This window comes from Spermophilus citellus (genome assembly GCF_964194105.1).
Source record: "Spermophilus citellus genome assembly, chromosome: 2".
In the NCBI taxonomy this organism is placed as follows: Eukaryota; Metazoa; Chordata; class Mammalia; order Rodentia; family Sciuridae; genus Spermophilus; species Spermophilus citellus.
In genome coordinates this window covers 34,459,283-34,486,442 of record NC_138183.1, presented here as the reverse complement: position 1 = coordinate 34,486,442, position 27,160 = coordinate 34,459,283, and the positions used below count along the sequence as shown (strand labels likewise).

The following is a 27,160-nucleotide window of genomic DNA, read 5'->3' as shown; positions in this document are numbered from 1 at the left end:
GAACGCATGCTTCTCAAACTGCTGTTCTCACTTGTGCAAATCTTCCCCATCATTCAAAGTTCTACTCCAGGGTCTGGGGATGTGGCTCAAGCGGTAACGTGCTCCTCTGGCATGCGCCGGGCGCTGGGTTTGATCCTCATGGGTTGGATCCTCAGCACCACATAAAATAAAATAAAGATGTTATGTCTACTGAACAATAAATGTTAAAAAAAAAAAGTTCCACTCCACCCACAGGCGACCATTCCTTCAACTGTATCTACTATTCAAATGGCACTGGTTATTAGTATTTTCTTCCTTTCTTTCCATTTTTTTTCCTCTTTATTTTTTTTGCAATATTGGAGTTTGAACCAGGGCTTCACACACGCTAGACAAGCAGTCTATCACTGCTACATCTCAGCCCTCCTGGGATAACTTGTTTTCTGGTTTATTCCTCATGAGGCGAAATCAAAACTCCTGAAAAGCAAGGACTATGTGCCATATAGGACTTCCAGCCCCCCTAGGACTACCATGACGCTGTCCACACAGTTAAGCATGTAGTAATGCTTTAATGTACATTTTTCACAAATACAATATTTAAAAAGTAAAAATAAAAAAATCCAAACTCAAATACAAAAGTAGACTATGTTCATCATCATTCCAAAATATCTTTAAGAAGTCCCAGAACAAAAATTATTCAAATAAGCTAAAAGAATCAACTAAAGACTAAATAAAAATTGGATGTTATTGTGACATCAATAATTGAACACAAAATACAAGAAAACCATATACTCCCCAAATTTTAAATGTCAAGATTTAGTCAATTACCAGTTCTTAAGAATTAATGAAATAAATGTTTGTTCTTAGAGGGAAAATCAATTATTCACCCTTTCTTTTGTCTCTTCCTTCCACAACTGCCCCCATATGTATATATACACATACCCACACGTGTACACACACACACACACACACACACACACACACACACACTTTTAGCAGAATATTGTCTATGTTAAAGCCTTAAAACATGTTAGTCCTCACACTCAAATATGTCCTACAAATGGAAAAAAAACTAGGTTAAAATATTAATGAAAATTACAGAGATTTCTATAATATTTTGAGAAAATCACACACATAACAATGGTTGAGCATTTTTAAAACAAAACATAACTATAGACATCATTTTCTGGATGAATTTCTTGAGGATCATGTGGAATTGCTGGTATTTCTTGTTCTTCTACTTTGGGTTTTTCTTTCACTTCTGAAAAATCAAATGAAACACAAAAAGAGGTTCAATAAATAGTATTGGAACAATTGAAGGAGAAAAAGCAACCTTACCTCATACCATTTACAAAAATAAATTTCAGATGAAGTAAACATTGAAATATTAAAATATCATGTTATGGAAGTAACAGTGTTTTTCTAATCTTAGGATTTTAAGCAAGACACAGACCAGAAAGGAAAAGAGTAACAAGTTTTAATTCCTAAAAATTAAAATTCTATATGGCAAAACCCACTATAAGCAAAATTAAATCACAAACAACTGGAAAATGTTTATAATATATATTTAGAAGAATTAAAATAATTTTTTTTCCCTAGGCAAGCACTCTACCACTGAGCTGTGCTCCAGCCCTGGCAAAAATTTTTAAATATTATATGCAGTGCTAACAAGGATACAGAGAAAAGACATTTATATAAATTTTGGTGTGTGTGAACTGCTACATTTCTGGAGACTAGACTTACTGAACGTATTCAAATGAAGAGTACTCTATGAGCCCGGCAATTCAACTTCTAGGACACACCCAAAGGAAATAATCAGACAAATAAGCTTCCAGTGCCTTGTTTCCTCCTATATAAAGTGGGGAATATTATTTAAACTAATATGGTTTGAAAAGTTGAATAAATTAATTCATGTAAAATACTTAATACAAGGCATACAGAAAGTACTAAATTCATGTTACATAAGTAAATTGGACTCCCAATGAAGTTCAATGAACATTGTTGTAATACTAAAACTTGGCAGTAATCTAAATGTTGATCATTATAGGGATTGATTGGACAAATTATTGTCCCTACATAGAGCACAATACTTTGCAGCTGTTTTATAAGATGTCATAAAGACGGCCACAATACATAATATAAATGAAAGTTACAGCAAAGAATTACAGTATTAGCTCATTTGTTAAAATAAACTTTAACACTTGGGGACTGGAGATGGATGGTATCATCTGCTCCTGAAGAATATTCACCTGACACATACCAAGAAACACCTGGGCTATATTCACTTTAAATTGCTTGAATTTATTATAATATATCTTTATTACTTTAATAATCAGCAAAGAAGTAAATATTCCCATTTGTTTGGTAAGATAAAACCAAAAATAAAATGAGCATTAATTGCATGCCCATATTGGCAAGCAACTGTTAGAAACCAGGGGGTTTACCTGGGTTAACCAGGTAGAACAAGAAGTGCTCCCGTAAGTACAAGTAGAGCTTCATGCGAGTTCTTTTTAAAATGTATTTCTTTTTAGTAGTATCTCAAAACCTGCTTTAATTGGAAGCCGACTAACTTCATGTTTTTGTTGTACTCATAGTTTAGCAGAAAGAGCAAATAAGCTACCAAAGGGCTTTATTTTGAGAAAGATTTCCTGGAGGGTAATTCTGACCTAATAGACTTGCCCATTTCTCTTTTTTTTCTTTTCAATTTTTATTTATTTTTATGTGTGTTTTTTGTTGTTGTTTTTGTGGTCTGGAGATCATGCATGCTAGGCAAGCGCTCTACAACTGAGCTCACCTCTCAGCCCTTAGCCCATTTCTTATCTGTCTATATAGTAAAATACAAAGAGAATCAGTGTTCTCAGTTTTGTCCAAGGCAAACCAAATTAAAGAAAGGTTGGTCACAGTATTTTCAAAGTACAATGCTTTGGGAAAAGCTTTTCAGGAACAAATTTGGGTTTTTGGTAAACCCATTGAAATTTACAAGAATGAGTTCCCTAGCATCCTTAGTACCTTGTATTATGAATTTCCTTGCCTTTAGTTTATCAGGAAAATTCCATTTTCCAGAAAACTTTATTCATTAAGCTTTCTTGTTAATCTCAATTGTCCTTCTAAAATATTCTGAACATAATGCATACTATATACTGGGATTCATTTCACTGACTATAGATTCTCAAAATGGATAGTATGCAAAAGTACCTACGGTACAGGCTTGTATTTCAATTATTTTCTTTTAATCCTTTGGAAATGTGCCAACACAGAATGTTGGTTGCCTGAAAATGTATTTTACTTGAAATTAGCCAATGATAGTTATCGTGCCACTGAAATAAGTTTTATCATCAAAAAAGCTTGTAAATCAAGACTGTCTGAAATGTACCTATGAACAGCCCCCTACCTTGAGGGAAAGTGTTACCATCCTTAGCCTCTTCCTGGTCTGCTTTAGGATCCTGGCCTTGGGGCCAAACTGCTTCTGCACTTGGTTCTGGAAGGCACTGTTTAGGCGAATCCGAATTCTTATATGTCTTAATGGAGAGGTCTTCAGGCCCAGATGTCTCAGGTGAATATTCTTCAGGCCCAGGTGTTTCTTGGTTTGTGTCAGGTGAATATTCTTCAAGAGCAGATGTTTCTTGGATTGTTTCAGGAGAGGAGGTTTGATGCGCAGTTATTTTTTTGTGTGTTTCATAAGGGAAATATTCAGATTCAACTGTTTCTTGGCATGTTTTTGTAGAAAGATCTTTAGGCACAACTATTTCTTGTGTTTTGGGAAAAAAGCTTTTAGCCTCAGCTGTTCCTTGATCTGGTTCGGAATTGAATTCCTCTAATCCAGCTGTGTTTTGGTATGTGTCAAGAGGGCACCCTTTCGGCACATCTGGTTTGGGGGATGCTACAGGAGAGCAACCTTCCAGATCAGCTACATATTCAGATGTTGTAGAAGGAAGAGTTTGGGCACCAGCTGTTTCCTGACACATTTCAAGAGAGAGAACTTTGGGTCGGGTGATATTTTGCCACATTTTGAAAGGATGATTTTGAACTATAGCTATTTCTTGGCAAGTATTAGGAGTGAGGACTTGGGGCTCAGCCATGTCTTGACATTCTTCTGGACAATGGTCATGAGGTACAGCTGATTCTTGGCACATTTTGGGAGAGAGGGTTTCAGGTGCAGCCAAAGATTGGCCTGTTTCAGAAGAATGGTTTTGTAGTACTGTTTCTTGGTACTCAGAAAAATTTTCTTCAGGCATGATGTTTTCTTGGTGTGTTTCAGAAGAATGTTCCTTGGTCACAATTTTTTGCAGGGAGACTACCATTACCCGCCCAGGCGGCTCAGTTTCTTTCTCTGAAGGTGCCAGTGCTTTCCCCATGGTTTTTTTTTCTCTTCGTGACCAAGGCTTCACCTTCAGTTCTGCATTTTGTTGTCTCTTTTGGCCTCTTTGTCTTCCTGTTTTCTGCTGCCTGCGTTTTTTCTGTTCTCTGCAGAAAGATTAGAATTAGTGTCAGCAACAGGGCTACAGAGTTCAAATGCTTCTAATAACAGTCCCAGGTCCCTTCCAGCCTTGTTGCACGACCTTGAACAACTCACTCAATTTCTCTGGGTCTCAGTCTCCTTGTTTGTAAAATGAACAGTGCTAGAATGTTCTAAATTGTTAGGAAATGTTCCTTCAGGACTTTTTGGCTTTGATGCCTTGCTTACCAGTGTACTGTACTCTGTGTGTGTGTGTGTGTGTGTGTGTGTGTGTGTGTGTGTGTTTGATTGTGTGTTCTTAAAGTTTGGTCATGGAAAATGCATAATTCCTGCTATAAATTGAGAACATGGGGACTGGGGCTGTGGCTCAGTGGCAGAGTGCTTGCCTAACACATATGAAGCACTGGGTTCGATCCTCAGCACCCTATAAAAAATAAATAAGTAAATAAAATAAAGTACGATGTCCATCTACAAGTAAAAATATATTGGGGAAAAAAAGAACATGGCATTCTGGTTTATACACTCGTCTCTTGGGCTGTCTGTGTGAGGCAGCCCTATTGTCTCCTAGGTGAAGATACAATTGAGTTTCTAGATCTACGATTGAGGCAGGACTCCTCATCTGCAGGCGGATGGTGTGTCTGGCTTGCTTGTCTGTTAGTCTTCTGTAAAGAACTAAGGAGCTACAGTAGCTATCACATGAGGTTTACTGTAAATGGAGTCAAAGCTGCAAAAACAAAAAAAATTTTTTTTTCTTTGAGGTTAAGATGCTTGGTGGGAAGGCCTTAGTGGCCATATTATACCTAATTAATGCATTAAAGATCTAGAAGATGAAAGGACTTGTGCGGAAATTGAAGCCAATGACAAATTGTTAGGCCCTGCGAATATAACCAAATACAGATGGCTAATACAGATGGGCTGGGGGGGTGGGGAAGGTACTATAAATAAGCATTTCATCATTTTTCTAAACCTATTGAAATTCTGTTCCACACTACCCGCTCACGGAGCCTTCTCTAACAGAACACGGGGCTGAAATGCTCTTCTTGCTTCCTTCTCCTGAAGGATTTATTGTATCTTGCTTAAGGCAAAGAACATAGGCTGCCCATACTGCTTTCTTCCTGGAGAGACCATATTTCTTTCAGTAAGCGAGGCATTCTTTGGAAATGAAACCAGTGTGTCTTGTGTTTTTATAGGCTCAGAGTTCCTCACACATTTAAAAGATATATACCTTGTTCTGCATTTGGGTGTGTTTGAAATTCTTTATAATAAAAAAGTTTCTTAAAAGATTACCTCACCAAAAACAGTTTGAAGTCAAGATAAAAAAGTGTATATGTACTTAGTGCAAAGTAAATATTTAAAATCATACAGAAGAAAAGGAAAATTGAAGTGATGGTTATGACAGCTTTGAACTATTACTCCAAGTAACCAAGGTAACAAGACAGGTTACAAGGTTATTGTCAGGTTAAAAAAAAAATGATGCTATATCTGAATTCTTCAGGAAACACTTTTTCTTACATATTAATTACTAAATAAATTAGTTCATAGATCTCCATATGAGGAGATCTGGATAAAATAATGGGTAAAATAAACTTAAGTCTGTACTTTCTCATGGTCATGGGTAAGTCACTAAAGCTTTCTATGCCTTAGCTTCCTTTTAGGTAAAATGAAGTAAATAGTGTCTCCCGAACTTAATATGGTAGTTGTAAGAATAACCTATAATAATTTACATGAATGCATCATTCAAATACAGTACAAATTATTACTCTCATATTAATACAGGAAACACTTATAGACCTTCCTATGTGTCTGGCACTGTCGTAAGGAATCTACTTTTTCTCTTATATAATCTTCACATTAGCCTGGTGGTGGATACTATTATCTCTATTTTGCAGGTGACAAAACTGAGGCACAGAGAGGTTGAATAACTTGTCCAAGGTTAACAGCTTGGAAGTGGGGGAGTCAGGCTTCAAGTCTAGTTGTTCTGTGGCTCATCAGTCAGACGCTTAACCTTTCCACTCTGCTGCCTTTCTCTGAAATCAGTAAGATTTCACTGTACCTTATGGTGAGAAAAGGGAACAGCATGGAGAGGGTCATCAGAGCAAGTCTAGCCCGGTGCCAAGGTCACTAAGGCACCATCTACTTCAGTGAAGTCCTCAACTTTGTCCTCTCAGTTCATTAAGCTCAGAAAAACATTTCTGTCAGCACAGTGATACTATCTCTATTTATCAGAGCTCATCAACAAGACTCAGAGAAATTGAAAGATAAACTTCAAGACCAATTTTTAAGTGAACAGTGAGCAATACAGAGCGATACATCAGAGAATACTTGAACTGACAGACAAGTGCAAGGTAAACAGATGCTCTCTTTCTCTGGAGGCAAGTCCTTGGGAAACCAAGTGATGATCAAGAGGTTATCACTGGGTGTGGGGCTGGGGAGCTAATTGGATAACCTTCAACAGAGTCACTGCCATGGGATCCAGGGACGGAGTTTCTGCTTTAAAATCATGTGTGTGCATTTCTGAAAGCCCTTACTCTCTGCAAAACCATGCACAAAGAAATAACAGTGGCCAGGCTCAGTGGCACACACCTTTAATCCCAGTGACTTGGGAGGCTGAGGCAGGAGAATCAAAGCCAGCCTCAGCAACTAAGCAACTCAGTGAGACCTGGGCTGGAGATGTGGCTCAGTGGTTGAGATCCCTGAGTTCAATCCCCCATAACAAAAACAACAAAAAACAGTGACTATGGGGGGAGGGGTGGGGAGGAGACTTGGGACAAACCCTGCAAAATCTATGCAACTTTTGAACACTAACAGAAACAATTGGCACCAGGGAGATACCTTGGTTGGTCCAGACAGGCAGTTTAGCATGGCTGGAGGCTACCTTGGGTAAGAATGTGGAAAGGCAACGGAGTCCTTTCAGGCTCACTGTTGCTGAGACCTGAGCTCTGAGCCACTAAGCTGGGCACAGGAACAAGTGCAAGCTGCCACATGGTGGAGAGCAGAACATGCAAGGCCAGCATGTGTCTCTCTGGGAGCGAGGCCCAGGCGCGGGCTTAAGAGGTTCCTGCCTTCACAGCAGCCAAGCCACAGCCTTCCCTTCCTGCAGAAGGTTTCCGTTCTGTTCCCACTGTTCTGACTCCTTCTGACAAGGAAAAATGAGCCAACGCAACTTCCACACTGTACTGACATCATTTTCCTATTTGCCAATCATACGTAAGTTAATTGGTGTTACAGGAACATCTGTGCCAGCAGAGCAGCCAGCACTCTTCTGGGGGGAGTGACAAATGCCCTTTCTCAAGGAATGCTTTGCTTAGATCAATGGTTCGAAACTGAGAGTGATTTCTGTCGCCTCCTTCCCACCCCACCTTGCCCCAGAAGCATTTGACAACGACATCTAGAGACATTTTGCCCGTCACAACTGGGGTAGGAGGAAGGAGGTGCTGTTGGTATATACAGACCAGAAAATGCCACCAAGCATCTAGGTATCAATATGGGTGGTATCAATAGTGCTGAAGCCCAGAGCCTCTGGCTTGGATGGGTGCTGTATTTTGGGCTTTGGGGGCACCTGTTTTCTTTCTGCATTCAAGCAAGTCTCCTATGGTCACAATCCTATTCTAAATGGATGCAGTTAGATGCTGTCTGATTGATCATGTTCCTCTCTTTCCTCCCTGAGTCACTTTGAGGGGAGATTTAGAACTCCTAAACTCTGTCACTCATGCACAAGGTTTGGGTTTACTCTGAGAAGAGTTCATCAAACTCGCTCCACAAGCCTTTTACTAGCAGAGATATATATCCTCTACCGTGGTCCCCACTCCCCATGACAAGATGCTCCCATGTTTCTATTACTAGCACTATCCAACAACAGGCTTCTCTACAATATAATTTGGTTGGCCACCCAGTGCTTTAATAAAAAGCAGAGACAAGGAATAAAATTCTATTGCTACTACTTTACATTGTGACTCTAGGCAAAAGATTTAACCCAGTGGAGACTAGTTTCCCATTTTTGTAAAATAGGAACACTTGATTGACAGATTGTTGTGAAGGTTGAGCATGACGTGCTTCTTCCCATGTAACATATGCTCAACAAAGAGTTCCTTTCCCCTTGTCATGTTACCATACCCCAGTAGCCATTGTGAAGTTTGCTTCTCTTGTGCTTCAGCTTTCCTTTTTCTGAGCTGTTCTCTGTTGCGCAAACTCCAAGTTCCAATGACGTCTGTAGGATGAAAATGGAAATTACTGAAGAGATTGATGACACGTGGCATTGGTCAGCATGGAGGAGCATACACCTGTAATCCCAGCTACTTAGGAGACTAAGGCAAGGAAGTAGCAAGTTCAAGGTCAGCCTAGTAAATTAATGAGATCCTGACTCAAAATGAAAATAAAGAGGGCTGGGAATGTGGCTCAGTAGAGAGCCCTTGGGTTCAGAAAAAAAAAAAATCCTATTGCAAAGTGGTAAAATCCCTATGGCTGAGTTTTTTTTTTTTTCCCTAGATTTTTGAGGAAAGGGGCCATTTCTTAATTATCCTTGTTGCTCCAGACAGAGAGCCTGGAAGCAGACATTCAGTAAACAGTTTTGAGCTAAAAGATCAAAAATCTATTCAGAAATAGTGTTTGCACATAAGTGTGCTCCCAACCTATTAGTTTCTTTAAAAAAAATATTTTTAGATGGGGTCTTGTTATGTTGCCCAGGACGGTCTTGAACTTGTGGGCTCAAGCTATCCTCCCCCACTCAGCCTCCCAAGTAGTGGGGACCACAGGCATGTGTCATCAGACCCAGCCAAAATAATCTTACATGTTGAACAAATAATAAAAGGAAAAAAAATCAGCCATGTTCTGCCATCTTTAACATAATAACTTGTTTTCATTTTACTCCTCATTTCCATCCAGGTCCTAGACACAAGATTGTAATAATTGCATACCATGATTTTATCTTTTTGTTAACCTAACATTATACCACAAGATTTTCCATGACATACCCTCCATAACTATAATTTTAATGATGACATGGTACTTAATCTAGCTGATGCTTTCTAGTTTACCCATTTACCCTGCCTGTCTTGAGCATTTAGGTTGTTGTGAGGTTTTTTGGCTTGTTTGTTTCTGTTTTTGTTCTGTCTTGTATATCAAACTATAACTTATAACATAATATAATTCATTGCAGACAGCTTTTTAATTTTCTCTCAGGATGGTGTTTCTTCAAGATCTTTGGAATATTAAGAGTGTTAATCAGAATTTCTCTTGCCATCCAAGTTTGAGGAAAGTTAATGGTTCTTTAATGTAGAACTTCTGAGAGCCTTTGGAGGGATGTAAATCTGCCCTTGACCTCCAAGTAGAAGAGTGTGCCCCTTGAACCACAGCACCTTTGGTTCTTAGGACAAGAATTTTTCTTGGGGAAAAATTACACTATACATTTATCTTTTCCAACCTCTAATTAAAATTACACTGCCTTCAATTATGAATGTTAGGTAACACACCATGGTAGTTTTAATAGTGTGTGACTTGGTCACTAAAAGAAACCACACACAAAAATTTTTTTTTCATATCACATTGTAGTTGTTGCTGATGCTTTAAAATAGCATTCATTGGATATGATTGCTGGATCTGACACTATGATTATTAGACCCATTGATATACTTTGTTATTTAATGCATCTATAAATAAGTACATATATCACTAAAACACAATTTAAAATCTTTACAACTGATTAATATGATTGCTTATTTTATAATCCTCTGTATTAAAAGTTTTTATTCTAAGAAGGGATCTAGAGGTTCATTTGAATGCCAAAGAGATCCATCAAACAAAAAAACTTTTAAGACATTGTCTTAGGATAGCTCAGGGCCTAGGATTCTGCAAAACATTTTGAGAGAAACACTGCTTTAGGACAGATGCAAAGACGGAGATTAGGATTCAAAAGAATAAGCACTATAATAGTTCTTGCTACCTGTTGTCAGATCTCTTTCCAAAAAGTTATACCAAATTTGCACTACCACGGAAGTGTAAGGACATACTCATTTCACCATAACCATCCAGTATTGAGCATTTTCACCCTCACTTAGAGTGGATTTCTTATTAATAATTTATTACTTTGTGTTTCTCTGGCTTATTAGAATCCTAGTGCTAAAAGGCACTACAAAATTTATTCAGCCCAGTTCTTGCTACCTAAGATTTTATATAAATATATTCAATTGTGCCTTTTTTTTTTTTGCCAGATCCATAGAGAAGAGGGAAATACTCATAGGCCTAGTTTTTCCCAACAGCCACCACCTCCAAAGCTCTCTTCCATTACCTGGATGAAGATTAGGTGTTCCATGGAGACTTAAATGAGATTGCTCCTTCCCTGAGTCCATCTCGCTGCAGTATGTTCCTGGTGTTTGGTCTGACTTCCACAAGTGACCTAAAAGCTTTTAAAAAATATCAAAAACAACTAACACTTAAAAAAAAAAAAAAAGAAAGAAAGAAAAAAAAAAAACCACACACATTTACTTGTCACTTGACTTCCCGCCTAAAAGTTGTATCAGGATGGACCAGAGCGTCAGGCAAGTTCTGCTTTCTTTATCACACTGTGCAGGTGTGAGCTGTCCTTGTCGGTGCTGGGTCCTGGTCCTCAAGCATAGGTTCCCTGCTATTTGTACAGGGAACACCCCCCCCCCCCAAGGCAGGTCTCTTACAGCCTCCCGGCAGCAAGTGTCTGAATTCCTTTTTAGGACACCAAACAACTGTGCTGCAGGCTGGGTCACACCAGGCTGTGGCTGGACAGATTGCTTTTCACAAACGGAGGTGGCCTAGTGTAGACAGAACGCTGGTCTAGGTTCCCACCAGCTCACTGGTCCAGCACAGAACACTTCTCTTTCCTGCGACTCTCTTCTTTATTTATAAAATGGGCAAAGAATCCCTGCCTTGCCTATTTTATACAGTTATTTTGAAAATGAAATGATGGGGGCAGGGGGCATAGCTCAATGGTTAAGCACTTGCCTAGCATGTGCAAGGCCCTGGCTTCCATCCCAGAGCCACACACACACACACACACACACACAAAAAAAAAAAAAAGTGAAAATGATGGAAAATGAAAATTATAAACTGTACTATATATATAAAATTAATCTTACAATTTTTTTCCTGGATGTGGACTTTTCCCACCTTAATCTATAGAGAAAGAAAGGAAGGAAGGAAGGAAGGAGAAATCTTCCTCTATGTATTGTTAGATAATAGATATAAAGAATCAAATTCCATAAGTGGCTCCAAATAACTAGTGAAATCTACTGTAATTAATGCATGGGAAGGTCAAAAGGCATTTCTTAATTAAATATTGCCATGTTATATCCCAGAAATTAAGTTGAAATCAAAGGAACCATCCTATCTCCAATTGGTCACCCGGCTTGTGAAGGCATGGAGGCCCCGAGGACCATGGTTCAACCAAGCAAGGTGGACCATGGTTTAACAAAGCAAAGTCACTGAGTGCCACTTGGAGCAGGCAGTTAGTCCAGGAGACAAAGAGTTAAGTATGCTCTAGAGCCCAGTGAAATGAAGACCTTGAATCCCAGCATTGCCATTCTCTAATTCAGCAGCCTTAGGCAGGTTAGATGGCCTTGGAGTCACCTAACAATATTGTCCACTTGCCTGTGACATGAGGACAATATTGATATCTGCTTCAAGGATTTTCTGGGGTGATTAAATCAGATAATTGATATTAGGCATTTTATATATGCCTGACATAACGAATAACTGGTGCATAGCATATTGAATGTGCTTAATAAATCTTAGCTGCTTTTACTAATAATAAAAATATAGTAACCAGATTTTGGCAAACCAAGTCAAAGCTTGAATGTATTAAGAAAACTCAGAAAACTAGGTGCTGTGGTGTACTGTAATTCCAGCAACTTGGGAGACTGAGGCAGGAGGATCACAAATCCAAGGCGAGCCTAGGCAATTTAGCAAGACCCTGTCTCAAAAAAAAAAAAAAAAAAAAATATATATATATATATATATATATATTGGTTTGTTTTTTGCAGTGCTGGGGATGGAACCCAGGGCCTCATGCATGCTAGGCAAGAGTTCTCCCACTAAACAACACCTTCAGCCCCCACAGTCTTAATGCATCGGAATTATAAGAGATGGAAATTATCTTGTCTCTTCCCCTTTGTTTACCTAAGAAGAAGCTGGGAGGGGAAGGGTTTACCTGCCCAGTATTGTCTTACTTATTGCCAGCAGCACTTCTTACAGATTCTAAGATGGCTCATCTTTTTAATGCTTGATCCTGCCTGGGTATGAAAATGTATGTGTGGTGTGAACGTAGGAGAGAAACAAGTTTTTAAACACTCTGAAAAGTACTGAGCATGACAAAACTAACACCTGATTACTTGCCACCAAAATTTAACTTGGAGCTGGGCTCATGGTGTCCTACCCCTATAATTCCAGCAGCTCAGGAGTCTGAGACAGGAGGAAGGCGAGTTCAAAGCCAGCCTCAGCAACAGCAAGGCACTAAGCAACTCAGTGAGACCCTGTCTCTAAATAAAATACAAAACAGGGCTGGGGATGTGGCTCAGTGGTGAATGCCCCTGAATTCAATTCCTGGTAGCTGCACCCCCCAAAAAAAAATTTAATTTGGTTTTTGATGACTAGATCCTAATGGTGAGTGAGCTCTGTTTCTCAATTCCCCAAATTTTCTCATAAGTAAATCTCTGTATCTAAAAATTCACATAACTCAGTGAGTCCCTGCACTCTGTGTTATTTCTTTCGAAAAGTTTGTATTCTCAGATATGGGACTTAAAAAACTCAAAGTGACTTTGAAACTTATAAAATAGTATTTTATAATCTAAGCCAATGGTTTAAACATTGGTTCCTTTGGGTTGTTTAAATTAATTAATTAATTTTTATTTATTTTTTGATAGAGGGACACAATAATTTTATTATATTTATTAATTGTATGTGGTGCTGAGGATCGAACTCAGGGCCTTGCACATTCTAGGCAAGTGCTCAACCACTGAAACACACCCAGCCTCTGTTTTAATTATTGTTATGTTGTTTCTTAAATTATGATAGTTTCACAAAATAACCTCATAGAAGCCCCCTGAAACACCCCCAAGAGGCTACAAAGGGACTTTTTCAATAGGATTGTCCTTAGAGTCATTATCACCCAGTTCAGCGATTCAGCAAGCTTAACTGAATGCCATCTGTACCAGGCTTCTGGACTAAAAAGCTGGGCTCATCGAAGAGAGAGTATACACATCTTTATTGTATGGACTTTCAGAGTCTCCATAAGTTGATTCCACCCCTGCTCCACATTTCCTGCATCTAGAGGCAGAGGATAGAAGACTAGAAGAGGGTGGGTTTCAAGTTAACATCAAATTGAGGTCAATACTGGGTGGAGGGGGCCGCTGGAGATGCTTTGGAGCAAACTAGATTGGAAGTCAGGCAAGGTGTCTCTGAGGTGATAAGCAGACCAGGGCGGGAATTTGGGACAGAAAGAGTCCCACAGTACCTTTACAAGCCATAGTAAAGTTTTCTGTGTACAAAACTTAGAGTTATTACCAGAATGTGAGATGTTGGGCGTTAAAACCCAGATATTTTTAACAAATGCCACCTTGTTCTAGAGTTATGTGCATATGTACCTAAAACCTCCCTTTAGGCCACAAACTCCTGGAGGGCAGTTACAGCTGCTGATTCACTTTCTCATCTTCACAGTTTGATTGTGTGGGCAGCATGGCTCACAGTTGTCCCCATGAATGCCCTCCCTCCCTGGACGCAAGGTCAGCTTCCTGGACATGCAGGCTGAGAAGGTAGTTGATGTACTCTAAGGGGCTGCTGCTGCTGCTGGGGTTGCCTCATGGCAGAACCATCATGCTTCCAGAGTTCTTTCTACTGTCATTCATTCCATGCCCGGCACTGTCCTATGTGCTGGAGATCTAGTGGTTAAAAGACAAAGTCCTCCCAGGGAGCCTATGTTTTAATGGGGACAGATGAACAATAAGCAAGCAAATAAAATGTTTCAAATGGGGATGAATACATTGGAGAAAATTGAGCTGGGGATAATAGAATGAGAAATGACAGGAGGGTTGATAAATACTTTTTTTTAAAAAAAAATGAGGTCTCATTATATTGCCCAGGCTGTTCTCAAACTCTGTGCTCAAGCGATTCTCTTGCCTTAGCCTGCCAAGAAGCTGAGACTCTAGATGTGCACCACTGTACCTCCCCTGCACTTTTAATAGTGTAGTCAGGTAAGGCTTGACTGTAATAAGACAGCAGAAAGGAAGGGGGAGAGAGGCCAGCTGTTTTGAGATCCAGGTGGGGAGGGCACCAGAAATGACCTAAGGAAAGCAGTTTTCCAGGAAGTGGGATCAGAGAGCAGCTTGTTGTCCATTATAGGAAGTTCTGCCCCAAACATGTGGATAATCACAGGATGGTTTTGAACCCAAGGGTGAGGCGATCTGACTTACATATTTAAAGGATTTTTCTGGTTACTGTGGGGGACAGCAGAAGAAGTGGAAGGGAGACAATCAGAAGTACATTGCAGCAATCTAAGAAAGAGAGGACTCTGGCTTGGACTGCGATGGTAGTGGTGAAGAGGTGGTGAGGTTCTGGAAGGATTTCTAAGTTGGATATGGACTAAGAGACAAGAGTGTCAAGGTAAGGATTTGGTCTGAGCTACTGAAAGGATGGAGTTACCAATGTCAGAGAGGGAAGGGCAGGCTGGGAGGAGAGGATCAGGATCATGTAGAGATCAAGTAGCTTGGATGTGCTCTCAGATCAGGGAAAACACAGCAAAGGAGCATCCAGTGGGCCAGAAGAAAACCAGAAAATATGTTCTAGAAGCCAAGTGGAAAAAATGTTTTAAGGAGGCGGGACTGGTCAACTGTGTCAAATTTTGCTAATAGATAAAGTAAAGGAGAATTGGCAATTGTCCTTAAAAATGCATTTCATAGCACTTCAATTCAATTAAATTACAGACTGTGGCACCCAGAGAGGTAAAAGGTAGCCTTGCTGAGGGCATACAGGTAAGACCACTTACATAATTTGCTGAGGCCTAGTACAAAATGAAAATGTAGGACTTCTCCTTCTAAAATTATTAAGTATTTGAAGACAGCTGCAATGGAAAATTAAGTCCTGCACAGTCCTACTTTTACAAGTGGTCCCCTGGATCCCTGTAGCAAACTTACTAGCTGTTATTATCCTCATTTGTTAGAGCAAGAAATGGGTACTTAGTGTATTGAGTGATATAAGTAAGGTCACAGAGTTAGCTTGGTAGTTGGGTCTTCAGTCTCCAAGTTTGGCAGTCTTCCTACCAGACCAAACTAGGGATTGGAGGAGAGAGTTGCTGTCCTGCCTCCTGACCATCTGGAGCAGGAGTATGGATTGAGGCTTTGTCCTTGCATTTCACAGGCCTGACTGAACTGAGCAGATAGGGGACCGAAGGAAACACATTGCTAAGATGGAGATGGTAAAGGAGCCCAGGAAAAATAGCTCAGCTGTGGAATAGAGACAGTGAAATCATGAACATGAACTGATAGCTCAAAGCTAATGTCATTTTAGTGACATGGAGAGTATTTTATAGCCCCCAAACCAGGATGATGAGAACCTTGCTACATTTTTTATTTGTCATACCACAGCTAAGAGCATCGCCCAGTGAAAACCATGTGAATGATGTTTGAAAACATGTACTGAAAAGTGCAAGGGGCATAGGGCTCTGTCATTTCCTGGCTGGATTTGGGGGGAATTTGGGGGAAATCATTTAATTCTTTCTGATCCTCAGTATCTTCCCTTGTAAAACAGAGGAAAGTAAAACCTGATGGGGACTCTGTGAGGATTAAAGAGATCAAGAAAGGTTTTAATAAAATGAAAATCACTGTGCAGGTGTTAAGTCCCATAAGACTCAGACAATATCAATAGTATCATTAATATTGTTGTATGATACCCCTGAGCACTTTCTTATAGTGCATTTAGTAGAAGGATCATACACTTGCTTTTTTGTTTGGTTGGTTGGTTTTTGTTTTGTTTCGGTACCAGGAATTGAATCCAGGAGTGCTTTACCACTGAGCCACATCCCCAGCTCTTTTTATTTTTTATTTTGTGACTGGATCACACCAAGGTGCTTATAGCCTTATGAAATTGCTGATACTGGCCTCGAAATTGTGATCTTCCTGCCTCAGCCTCTTGAGCTGCTGGGATTACAGGCATGCCCCACCATGCCCAGTGAGTACACTTGTTTTTCTTATCGTTTCTTCCTTGCTGAAATATATTTTCAAAGTTTCGAATACTTTTTTAAGAGAATGGATGGAGCCTTGTTTTCCTAAGTGGGGAAGGAGAATTTTCTTGTTTCCCTCTCTCAGTCTGTTGATGTGTGATAAACAAGCTCTGTCTGCTAAAATAGATGCTGCTGTACACACAGATAATGTGCTCTGTGACTTTAGAACAGCTGGAGCCTCACTTCCATCTAGTTGGTCCCAAAGCCCTTCTTCTGGCCTCTTCCAGCCACTATTGCCTTGTAGGGCAGCACAGACAAATAACTCTCTCTGAATAATCATCGGTGAGTGGACATTTACATGGGGAAGGACCATTCTGTTCCCCTTGAGCTACCACCACATCTCTGTCTTTTCATTCCTAAACTTCTTGAATTAATAATTATATCCTCATTATCCTCCTTTCCTATACTACCTTATTTTTTACATCAATCTAGTTTTGGTCCACATTATTTTCATAAGTCATCACTCATAAGTCATTAATGATTTCCCAATGACCAAACTCAGTGGTCCCTTTCCACTTCATTTTTTTCTGATTTCTCTGCAGCTCATGGTTCATCTGAGCACTTCTTGTCCTTGAAGCTCTTGGTTTCTATGCAGGTCTGTTCTTCACGTCTCCCTCCTCCTCCTCATAGCCTTCTCTTTCACCCCCTTAGAATTGGGAGGATGAGTTCCTGGTCCTTGACTTTATACTCTCATCCTTCATTGTTCCAACTATAAATCTTTAACTATTACATCTCTGCAGTATCTTCTAAATAAAACACTTGTGTGAGAACTCTAGTGTCTCCTGGTTATCACTCATTACCTGACTTCAAACTGAGCATAGCTAAAGAAAATTTATCTTCCCTGAAGCTCCTATGCTTTTTATTTTTTGGTGGGTTTGGAGCCAACAATCTAAATTTCAAAGATTTAATCATTATTTTCGACTCCCACCCCAGGCTCCTCTGCGTTGATACCACAGTATCACCGTGTTCCTGGCCATCCAGTTGTGCATCTTCAGACTTGTCCTTGACCCTGCCTTCTCCTTTTGTTTCTCCTCTCCTTCTATTAGTTTATTTTTCTCAATGTCCCACATGCTCATTCCCTCCTTCCCTTTCCATACCACCACTGCCAAGGGTGACCTTCACTTCTCATGGGAAGTATTAGAAAAGTTTCCTTAGTGGTTTATCTACATCCATCTCCCCTCACCCTCCCTGCACAAAGAACCAGAACATTCCTCTTCTGGTTGGCTCTGAACTAGTCATGATGGTCTCAGTATTGCCTGCAGAATGAAGATTCGACCTCACCACACATGGTGGCACACGCCTGTAATTCCTGCTACAGGGAGGCTGAGGACCCAAGTTCAAGGTCAGCCACTGGCAACTTAGTGAGGCCCTGTCTCAAAATTAAAAATAAAAAAATAAAAAGGCTAGAGATGTCGCTCAGTGGTAGAGCACCCCTAGGTTCACTCCCCAGTACTGGAAAAAGAAATAAACTAAACTAAACATCTTAGTCTGGCATTTAAGCCCAACCTCCCAATGTGACCTCCCATTACTTTCCTGAAACCACCCAGTGTCTCAGCTGGAGCAGCACTTGTCCTTCTCGTTTTTCTGCCTTGAATCTTTTAAACACCCACAGTAACTTTTTCATGCCTCCTAGTTGTTCAGTGCCCTTCCCTGTACCTGGCCATCCAGGCAGCAAGCATTGCCATCACAAAGCCTTTGATTATGCTGGAGGAGAGATAATGAGATGATGAGACATCAGCCACTCCACAGACTCGGGGTGAGCACCCAGCACTTACACACATTGCCTCCCTGAGTTCGTTCAACCAGTGTTGTCCGCATTCCACTGACAGGACATCTGCAGTTTAAAGAGGTTAGGTGACATTCCCCAATCCCAAAAGTGCATGGTGACAGAGTTAGGGTTTAAAACCAAGACTGTCTCACTCTAAAGTTCATAGATTTAACCATTATTTTCTACTGCCTTTTCTTGCCTCACACGATCTCTCTGAGTTAAGATCATATTTATTTGAGCCTCTTTTATGGCAAATAGCACAAAATATATATTTTGGAGGGGGGTTGCTGGGGATTGTATGCAGAGGTTCTTTTACCACTGAGCCACATCCCCAGTCCTTTAGTTTTTATTTTTGTTGTTTTGTAGTTGTAGAGGAACAGCATACATTTATTTTATTTATTTATCTATACGTGGTGCAAAGGATCAAACCCAGTGCCTCACACAGGCTAAGCAAGTGCTCTGCCACTGAGCTACAACTCCAGCTATAGTTTTTAATAATTTATTTATTTTTAATTTTAAGACAGGGTCTAAGTTGCTAAGGCTGACCTTGAATTTGTGATCGTCCTGCCTCAGCCTCCAGAGCCACTGCGCCCAGCAGTATTTTTATTGTTCATAGATACACATCTTTTATGTTATATTAATTCATGAAACATTGATTGAACATTTATTTTTGTCAACCCCTTTGCTAAGTAAATTTGGATTTGGAATATAATACATGGTGATAATTTTAATATAAATATCTCTAAATGTTCTGAAGGTAGAGATGGAGGAATTGATGCTGCTATGGAATTGGAAAGATGAGGATATTATTTCACATCCTGTGACAATGATTCTCTTTATCCATATCCACTTGGAATGACCCTGAATTAGTTAACAACTAGAATTGGGAAGATGAAGGAGTTCTATATGCATATAAGGGTCTTATCTTTTTCACTTTGTGTTAGTTTTTTTCACTTTATTTATTTCATTCAGCCTGTACATCCTTTAAGGCAGGCAATTTGGAGATTTCTATTTTATGGAGGAAGCCACTAAAGTACAAGAATTAAACCTGTGCCCTAAGTCACACCCCTAGTAAGGGGCAAGGCTGGACAATTTTGATTGAGAGGTCATATGCTCAACCAAGTTGCTCCCATACTTCTCATTCCTTTAGTATTAAAAAACAGAAGGGTGCAACGTATTTTCTTTCCCATTCCTCTCTCCCTCCTTTCCTTTCTCCCTCTCCTTCATGCTCTCCTCTGCCACAGTCTGGCTGGGCACAATTCAGGAGCCACTTGTCAAAAGAAACTAACTTTATTTTTAGAACTACAAACGCCAAACAAAACAGCTCCTCAGGAAAAAACCCTCAGAGCCCAACTGCCACCACCGGCTTCCCCAAGCCTCTCACCCCCACACAAACCTCACCACCTCCCACAATCCTCCTGCTCTTGAGGCTGATTGGCTGGGCCACGTGGGCGGAGCCAAAGAAGTCCCCTAATGAGCAGCTCCGTGGAGGAGCCAATCAGCTAGATGTTGCTGGGGCCGCTGTGAGCCAATCATCAGCTGGCAGTCTGAAGGGCAGGGAAACAGCCCAATGAACATCACCGCAGAGGAGCCAATCAGCTAGATGTTGCTGGGGCTGCTGTGAACCAATCATCAGCTGGCAGTCTGAAGGGCGGGGAAACAGCCCAATGAACATCACCGCAGAGGAGCCAATCAGCTAGATGTTGCTGGGGCCGCTGTGAGCCAATCATCAGCCGGCAGCTGGAAGTTTGCTGGCAGCTGGAATTTTGCTGGGGCCCCTTTGGCTGTGGCTCTCAACATCTCCCCCTCTCTGTTTAAACAACAAGCATGTGGCTTAGGGACCCTGCCTGCCTTAGGTTGTCCAATACTACATATGGTCCTTACCCGTCTTCGGATAAGCTGACCTCAGGGCATCAGCCTCCTGTCTTAGGTTGGTACCATTGTAATTGGATCTTACCCGTCATTGACTACCGGTCCAGTATACAGCCACACCTGTGGAGAGATCTTTGTCATGACAAGCAGAAGGGAGGAAGATACACCAAGCCAATTGACGGCTCTTGTTGGAAAAATTGTATAACCGATGACATCATCAGTAAAAATACTCCAACACTACCACAAGTCGCTGCACCAACAGATAGTTCACAATGCATACAAGTGAGTTCACAATGCATACAAGTGACACATAGTTTAGACAAGTTCTGCAAGCAGTTCAGTGATGGCTATTGCAGAAACTGTAGATTAGTTTTATCTTTGTCTTCACCGGCACTGGGATGAAATTATGTAACATTTCACTGGATGAAATTATGTAACATTCCAGAAGGCACTAAAAGAAAACAATTTTCTTAACAATTTACATTATCTTGAAGAGAAAAGAAAACAATTTTCTTAACAATTTACATTATCTTGAAGAGAATTATTAAATATAATGAAAAGGAAAGGTGAAAGTAAACAAACAGATCTGTTAACCTTCTTTTTGTTTACATATTAAAACAATTCTTAACAGTTATTTACCCAATTTAAATTAAACCATTTAAATCACGTGAATTAAAAAAAATATTTGGATCCATTTTTTCATGAGCACTCATCATATATGATATATGGACATACGTACATTCAAACATATAACACAAAACACAAGTGTGCACACATAATATAATACATACAACACATAACATAATAGTAAAGGCCTTATAACTTTTTACAGGTGAAATCTCCATTGCAATGTTTAAAAACTCTATAGTAAAAAAAAAAAAATAGAACTGATCAGCAAAACATTAACCTAGGTCTGTATGAGCTCAAAAAACAAAATAGAACTTCATGATATGGGAAAGGGCAATAATAAAATAGATATTGAAAAAAGCATCCTGGTTCTGTCGCAGATGTAAGGATAGCCAAATTGGAGTTTTGGATATCAGCTGTTATGGATTTGAGCCAAATCATCTTCTTTTTGGTCTGTAGAAATCGCTTTAGTTAATCTCTCTGGAATCCAAATCGGCTGCTGTTCTCCCTGTGGAAATACACAAACAGGCCCCTGACTCCAGACAATCACTGGGTCAGGACTTTAGTTAATCTCTCCGGAATCCAAATAGGCTGCTGTTCTTTCTGTGGAAACACACAAACAGACCCCTGACTCCAGACAATTACTGGGTCAGGACCTTTCCATTGTCCTGTTAGAATATCTTTCCAAAGTACCTTGGGCTTATGTACATTTTTTGGACACATATGCCTTTCTGCAGCACTAAGTCCTGATGAATCCAAATTTAAAAAGTTTAGAGTAAAAAGGGTTATTTTAAGTTTATCTTTGGGGAATATATACCCCTTCCCAATTCCGTCTTTTTGCTTTAATAAGTACATTTTAATAGTTTGATGAGCTCTTTCAACTATGCCTTGTCCCTGTGGATTGTATGGGATTCCTGTTATATGAGTAATGCCAAATGATGAGCAAAATTGTTTAAAAGAGGTAGAAGTATAACCAGGGGCATTATCTGTTTTTAACTGTTTTGGAATGCCCACAGTGGCAAAATTTTGTAAGCAATGAGCTATAACATCTTTAGTTTTTTCTCCGGCATGAAGGGAGCCCATCAAAAATCCAGAAGAAGTATCAACTGTAACATGCAAATATTTTAATTTTCCAAATTCTGGCAAGTGTGTGACGTCCATCTGCCAAATATGGTTAGGTATCAATCCTCTAGGATTGACTCCAAGATTAACTTGTGGTAAAAAGGTCACACAATTTTGACATTGTTTTATTATTTGTCTAGCTTGTTCCTTAGTTATTTTAAAACGCTTTTGTAAAGTATTAGCATTGACATGGAACCTTTTATGAAAATTTATAGCTTCTTCTAGTGTAGAGAAAATATGTATGTCATGTGTAGTTTTATCTGCTAAATCATTGCCCAAACTAAGGGCTCCAGGCAATCCTGTATGTGCCCTGATATGTCCTATAAAGAGTGGATCTTTTCTGTCCCAGATTAAACTTTGTATAGTGGAAAACAAAGAGAAAACAGTAGAAGAAGGGGAAATCCTACCAGCATCTTCAAGGGATACTATAGCATTAACTATATACTGACTATCAGAAAATAAATTAAATACAGAATCTTTAAACATCACAAAAGCTTGTAATACTGCATTAAGCTCTATCTTTTGAGCTGATTGTTTGGGTACTAAAAATGTAAAAGTTTGATCAGGTGTAACTATTGCTGCTGTACCATTATTTGACCCATCAGTGAATATATTTGGAGCATTCATGATAGGTGTTTTTCTTGTCATTTTTGGAAAAATTAAAGGATGCAATGACCAAAAAGACAATAAAGGATTAGATGGTAAGTGGTTATCAAATGAAACATTAGATTTGCACATGATTATTGCCCAAGTATTTAACTCATTAGCTAATTCATCAATTTGATTCATAGTATATGGAGTAATAATTTTATTGGGAGAAATTCCGAATACTCCCTTTGTTGTTTTTATTCCTTTGAGTATTAATTGTCCTACAGCCTCAGGATACCTAGTAAGAATAGTGTTAGGAGAATAAGATAAATGTATCCATAATAATGGACCTTCTTGCCAAAATACTCCTGTAGGAATATTTTTTTGTTGGTAGTACAATAAATAATAAAGGCAAACTTATATCAATTCTATCCAAATGCATATTTTCCATATATGTCTCAATGATTTTTAATGCCTTTCTTGCTTCAGGCGTTAACATTCGGGGTGAATTTGGATCTGATGGACCTTTTAGAATATCAAATAAAGGTCCCAATTCTCCTGTTGGAATACCTAGATAAGGCCTTATCCAATTTATGTCTCCCAATAACTTTTGAAAGTCATTAAGTGATTTGAGTTGATCTACTTGTATTTGAATTTTTGGTGGATGGACCATGGTTGAGGATAATAGAACTCCTAAATAATTAATTGGAAAATTTAATTGTACTTTATCTATTGCTATCTCTAGATTATAATTTTTTAATAAATTTGTAAATGTGGCATAACATTCTAGCAATGTGTTTTTAGCTTTGTGTGCTAATAATACATCAACATATAGTGAAATATTTGTAGTTCAGGATTTTGATTTCTAAGTGGCTGGATTACTTTGTTAACATAAATTTGACACATAGTTGGGCTGTTAGCCATCCCTTGAGGGAGTACTTTCCATTCATATCTCTGATCAGGACCTTCATGATTTAGTGCAGGGATAGTAAATGCAAAACGTGGACTATCCTCAGGATGAATTGGAATTGAAAAAAAACAATCTTTAATATCTATAACTAAAACATACCAAGTTTTTGGCAAAGCAGACAATTGAGGAATCCCCGATTGAGCAGGTCCCATAATGACCATTTCATGATTAATGGCTCTTAAATCTTGCAATAATCTCCATTTACCAGATTTCTTTTTGATGACAAAAATGGGAGTATTATGGGGAGATACAGAAGGTTGTATATGTCCTTCCGCTAATTGTTGTTTGACCAGATCATGGGCTACTTGTATCTTTTCTTTAGTCAAGGGCCACTGAGGAACCCATACTGGTCTTTCTGATTTCCATGTAATTTTTATTGTCTCAGTGGCCCTTTGTGAAAATCCAACCCATGTCTGTCTGTTCCTTGATCTATTTGTATTGGTGTTGCTATACCTTGTTCTTGTTTTTCTAATCTTTTTCCTTTCCCAAAACCTTGTCTAGCCATAATAGTGGGTGCATTTTGATTGATATTATTTGTTAATGTCAAACCTAATTGATCTAAGACATCTCGTCCCCATAAATTTATGGGAAGATGATCCAATACATATGGCTGTATATTTCCTTCACATCCTTCAGGATCCTTCCAATCTAATACCATTGCACTTCTATGGGGATTAGTCGCCACTCCTAGGCCTCGAAGCGTTTGAGTGGCTTGTTGTAATGGCCAATGTTTTGGCCATTCTTGACGAGAGATGATGCACCTGTATCCAGTAGCCCATTAAATTCATGTCCTTGAATATTTAGTTTTAGCATGGGGCGAGAATCTAAATTTAAAGAAAGCATAGCCCAATCTACACCTGTGGAGCCTAATCCCTTGGAACCTCTTTCTACAGCATGACTGGAAAATTTATCATGTAGGCTTGGTATTATTAGTAACTGTGCTATTCTATCTCCTGGTGAAATTACTGATATACCCTTTGGAGAACTGGCTATAATTTTTATTTCACCTTCATAATCGGGATCAATTACCCCAGGACTTATCAAAAGTCCTTTTAGAGTAGAAGAGCTGCGTCCCAATAATAAGCCTACTGTTCCTTTGGGAAGAGGTCCTTTTACCCCTGTGGGAATGATTTGAACTCCCATCTCTGGAGTTAGTACTGATCTGGCGGAGGCGCAGATGTCCAACCCTGTGCTCCCTCTGGTTTGTCTGATGAGGGATCTGATGGACAATGTGTCCTGGTCACTACCCTGATGGGGTTTCTGGGTTCCTCCAGTGCTCTGTATATTTGTGGTTTGGGGCCCCGGAGCATTGGTCCCCCTTGTCCATTTTTTGGCAATGGAGCCCGATGCCTTTCTCCACGATATCGTGGATAAACACTTGGTCCTTGTTCGTTTTTTGATAATGGAGTACCCTCTTTGGTGGTTTGAGAATGGCATTCATTAGCCCAATGTAATGGAGTACCCTCTATGGTGGTTTGAGAACGGCATTCATTAGCCCAATGTCTCCCTCTACGGCATCGTGGGCAAATACCCGGTATTCTACTCCTTTGATACCTAGTTTTGTTAAACCCTCCTCCTATGGGGCAATTCCTTTTAAAATGTCCTATTTGTTGACAATTGTAGCATGTTCTTGGCCTGGCATATAAAGCGTGTTTTACTGCAGCTGCCACAATTTGCCCTTGTTCATTATTGTCTCTGGCATCTAAAGCCTGTTTTACTGCAGCTGCCATGACTTGCTCTTGTTCATTAATGTCTCTACATAATTTAATATATGTGTTTAAATCTTCCTGTTTCCATGGTCTAATGATATCTCTGCACCAACGATTCGCTTGGTCATAAGCCAGTTGTTTTATTAATGGCATTGCTTGTTCTGTATTCCCAAAAACTCTGGTAGCTGTTTGAATAAGCCTATCTACAAATTCAGCATAAGGTTCATTAGCTCCTTGTATTATCTTAGATAATTGACCTTGTAAACCTCCATGTCCTTGTAAAGTCTTCCATGCCTTAACTGCATCTACAGCAATTTGTAAATATACACCAGGATCATATGCAATTTGTTGCTGCCGATCCTCATAAGGTCCCTTTCCTAACAACATATCTAGATTTCTCTGAGGAAAACCAGCTGCTGCATTTTGTCTAGCCGTCTCCTTGCAAAATTCCTCATTGGCAACCTTCCATAACAGGTATTGTCCTCCATTTAGCACAGCTTTACAAATATTAGCCCAATCTGCTGGCGTCATGTTTAAGTTGGTAATGGATTCGACCAAGCTTACAGTGAAGGGTGCTTGAGGACCATAGGTTGTTACAGCCTCTTTTAGCTCCTTCACTGTTTTGAAATTTAAACCCTGGTAAATTCGCTGCCCTCCTACCTCAAATACAGGGCATACTTGAGATCCTGTCTCAGGATCCCAACTATCAACTGCGGGGTTTGGGAGTCTCCTAGCATATGGAGGTGGTGCTGTTGATTGGACACTTATGTCCTCTGGTGATAGAATGCTGTTAGTAGTAGTCTCCTGTAGAGGTGGTGCTGTTGGTTGGACACTTAGGCTCTCTGATAGAAAGGTGTTATTAGCAGTCTCCTGTTGTAACTTTTCCCCTGATGGCTTTTTCTGCTCTAAACTTCCTTCCTCTGTCTCACTAGCTCGAAAGACCTCTTTTACTTGAATCTTTTCCTCTTTCTGACTAACTTGAGAGACCTTCTCTTTTACTTGAATCAATATGTCTTCTCCTTCCTCTACCTTTGTCTGAACTGAAGGCTTTGGACTAAGCAAACCAGATACGAATGTCCACAATGGCAATGTGCCAACTGGCAGAGTCCCTGGGTTGTTCTTTTCTATTCTTTTTAAATCTTCACCATGATGGTTCCATTGTGATATATCTAACAACTCCTCCTTAAAAAGCCATGGGCTACATTTTTGTATTATATCAACATATGCCCTGACTGCTCTTGATTTTACTGGGAAGCCTCCTTCCTCTAATAATTTACTTAACAGTCTTTCGGTTTGTTTTTTACTAATTTCTGATCCCGTATTTCTACTATAATACAACCCAACAAGATGACGCCAAACAAAACCGAGACAGAATGCAATAAAAATGGAACAATAATTCATTATATCAGCCTTTTTATCCTCCTGAAATGTGTATCCGTCCTTTCTCCCTATCTGTTCCTCAGTCGCAAATAGTTTTTCCTCAGATGTGAGCGGTTTTTCTTCCATCTCACTCATCTCCAGGGACAGGCAAGTTAAAACAAAAATGAAGCAAAACAAAAGAGGAAACTTAGAATGGCTACCCATCCTCTTGCCCTGCCCTCACGGGCGAGCAGTTTACTTACCCTCAGTCGCTCCCCGTGCGAGCCACCAAATGCCGCAGTCTGGCTGGGCACAATTCAGGAGCCACTTGTCAAAAGAAACTAACTTTATTTTTAGAACTACAAACGCCAAACAAAACAGCTCCTCAGGAAAAAACCCTCAGAGCCCAACTGCCACCACCATCTTCCCCAAGCCTCTCACCCCCACACAAACCTCATCACCTCCCACAATCCTCCTG

The 27,160-nt window shown here is 39.7% G+C and overlaps 1 protein-coding gene across 2 annotated transcripts in view; it reads right to left on the bottom strand.

Moving 5' to 3' along the window:
* Window positions 1-629: 629 nt before the first annotated feature.
* HEMGN (hemogen) overlaps window positions 630-27,160 on the bottom strand; it is a 49,496-nt gene continuing 22,965 nt past the window's right edge. For both annotated transcript variants that reach the window (XM_081267579.1, XM_081267580.1), the window contains 4 exons: window positions 10,716-10,830; window positions 8,546-8,639; window positions 3,368-4,440; window positions 630-1,237 (listed from right to left, as the gene is read on the bottom strand). In XM_081267579.1, coding sequence (XP_081123705.1) covers window positions 1,131-1,237; window positions 3,368-4,440; window positions 8,546-8,639; window positions 10,716-10,776 — 1,335 coding nt within the window. In that variant the 5' untranslated portion in view covers window positions 10,777-10,830 and the 3' untranslated portion in view covers window positions 630-1,130. The remainder of the gene's footprint in view (window positions 1,238-3,367; window positions 4,441-8,545; window positions 8,640-10,715; window positions 10,831-27,160) is intronic.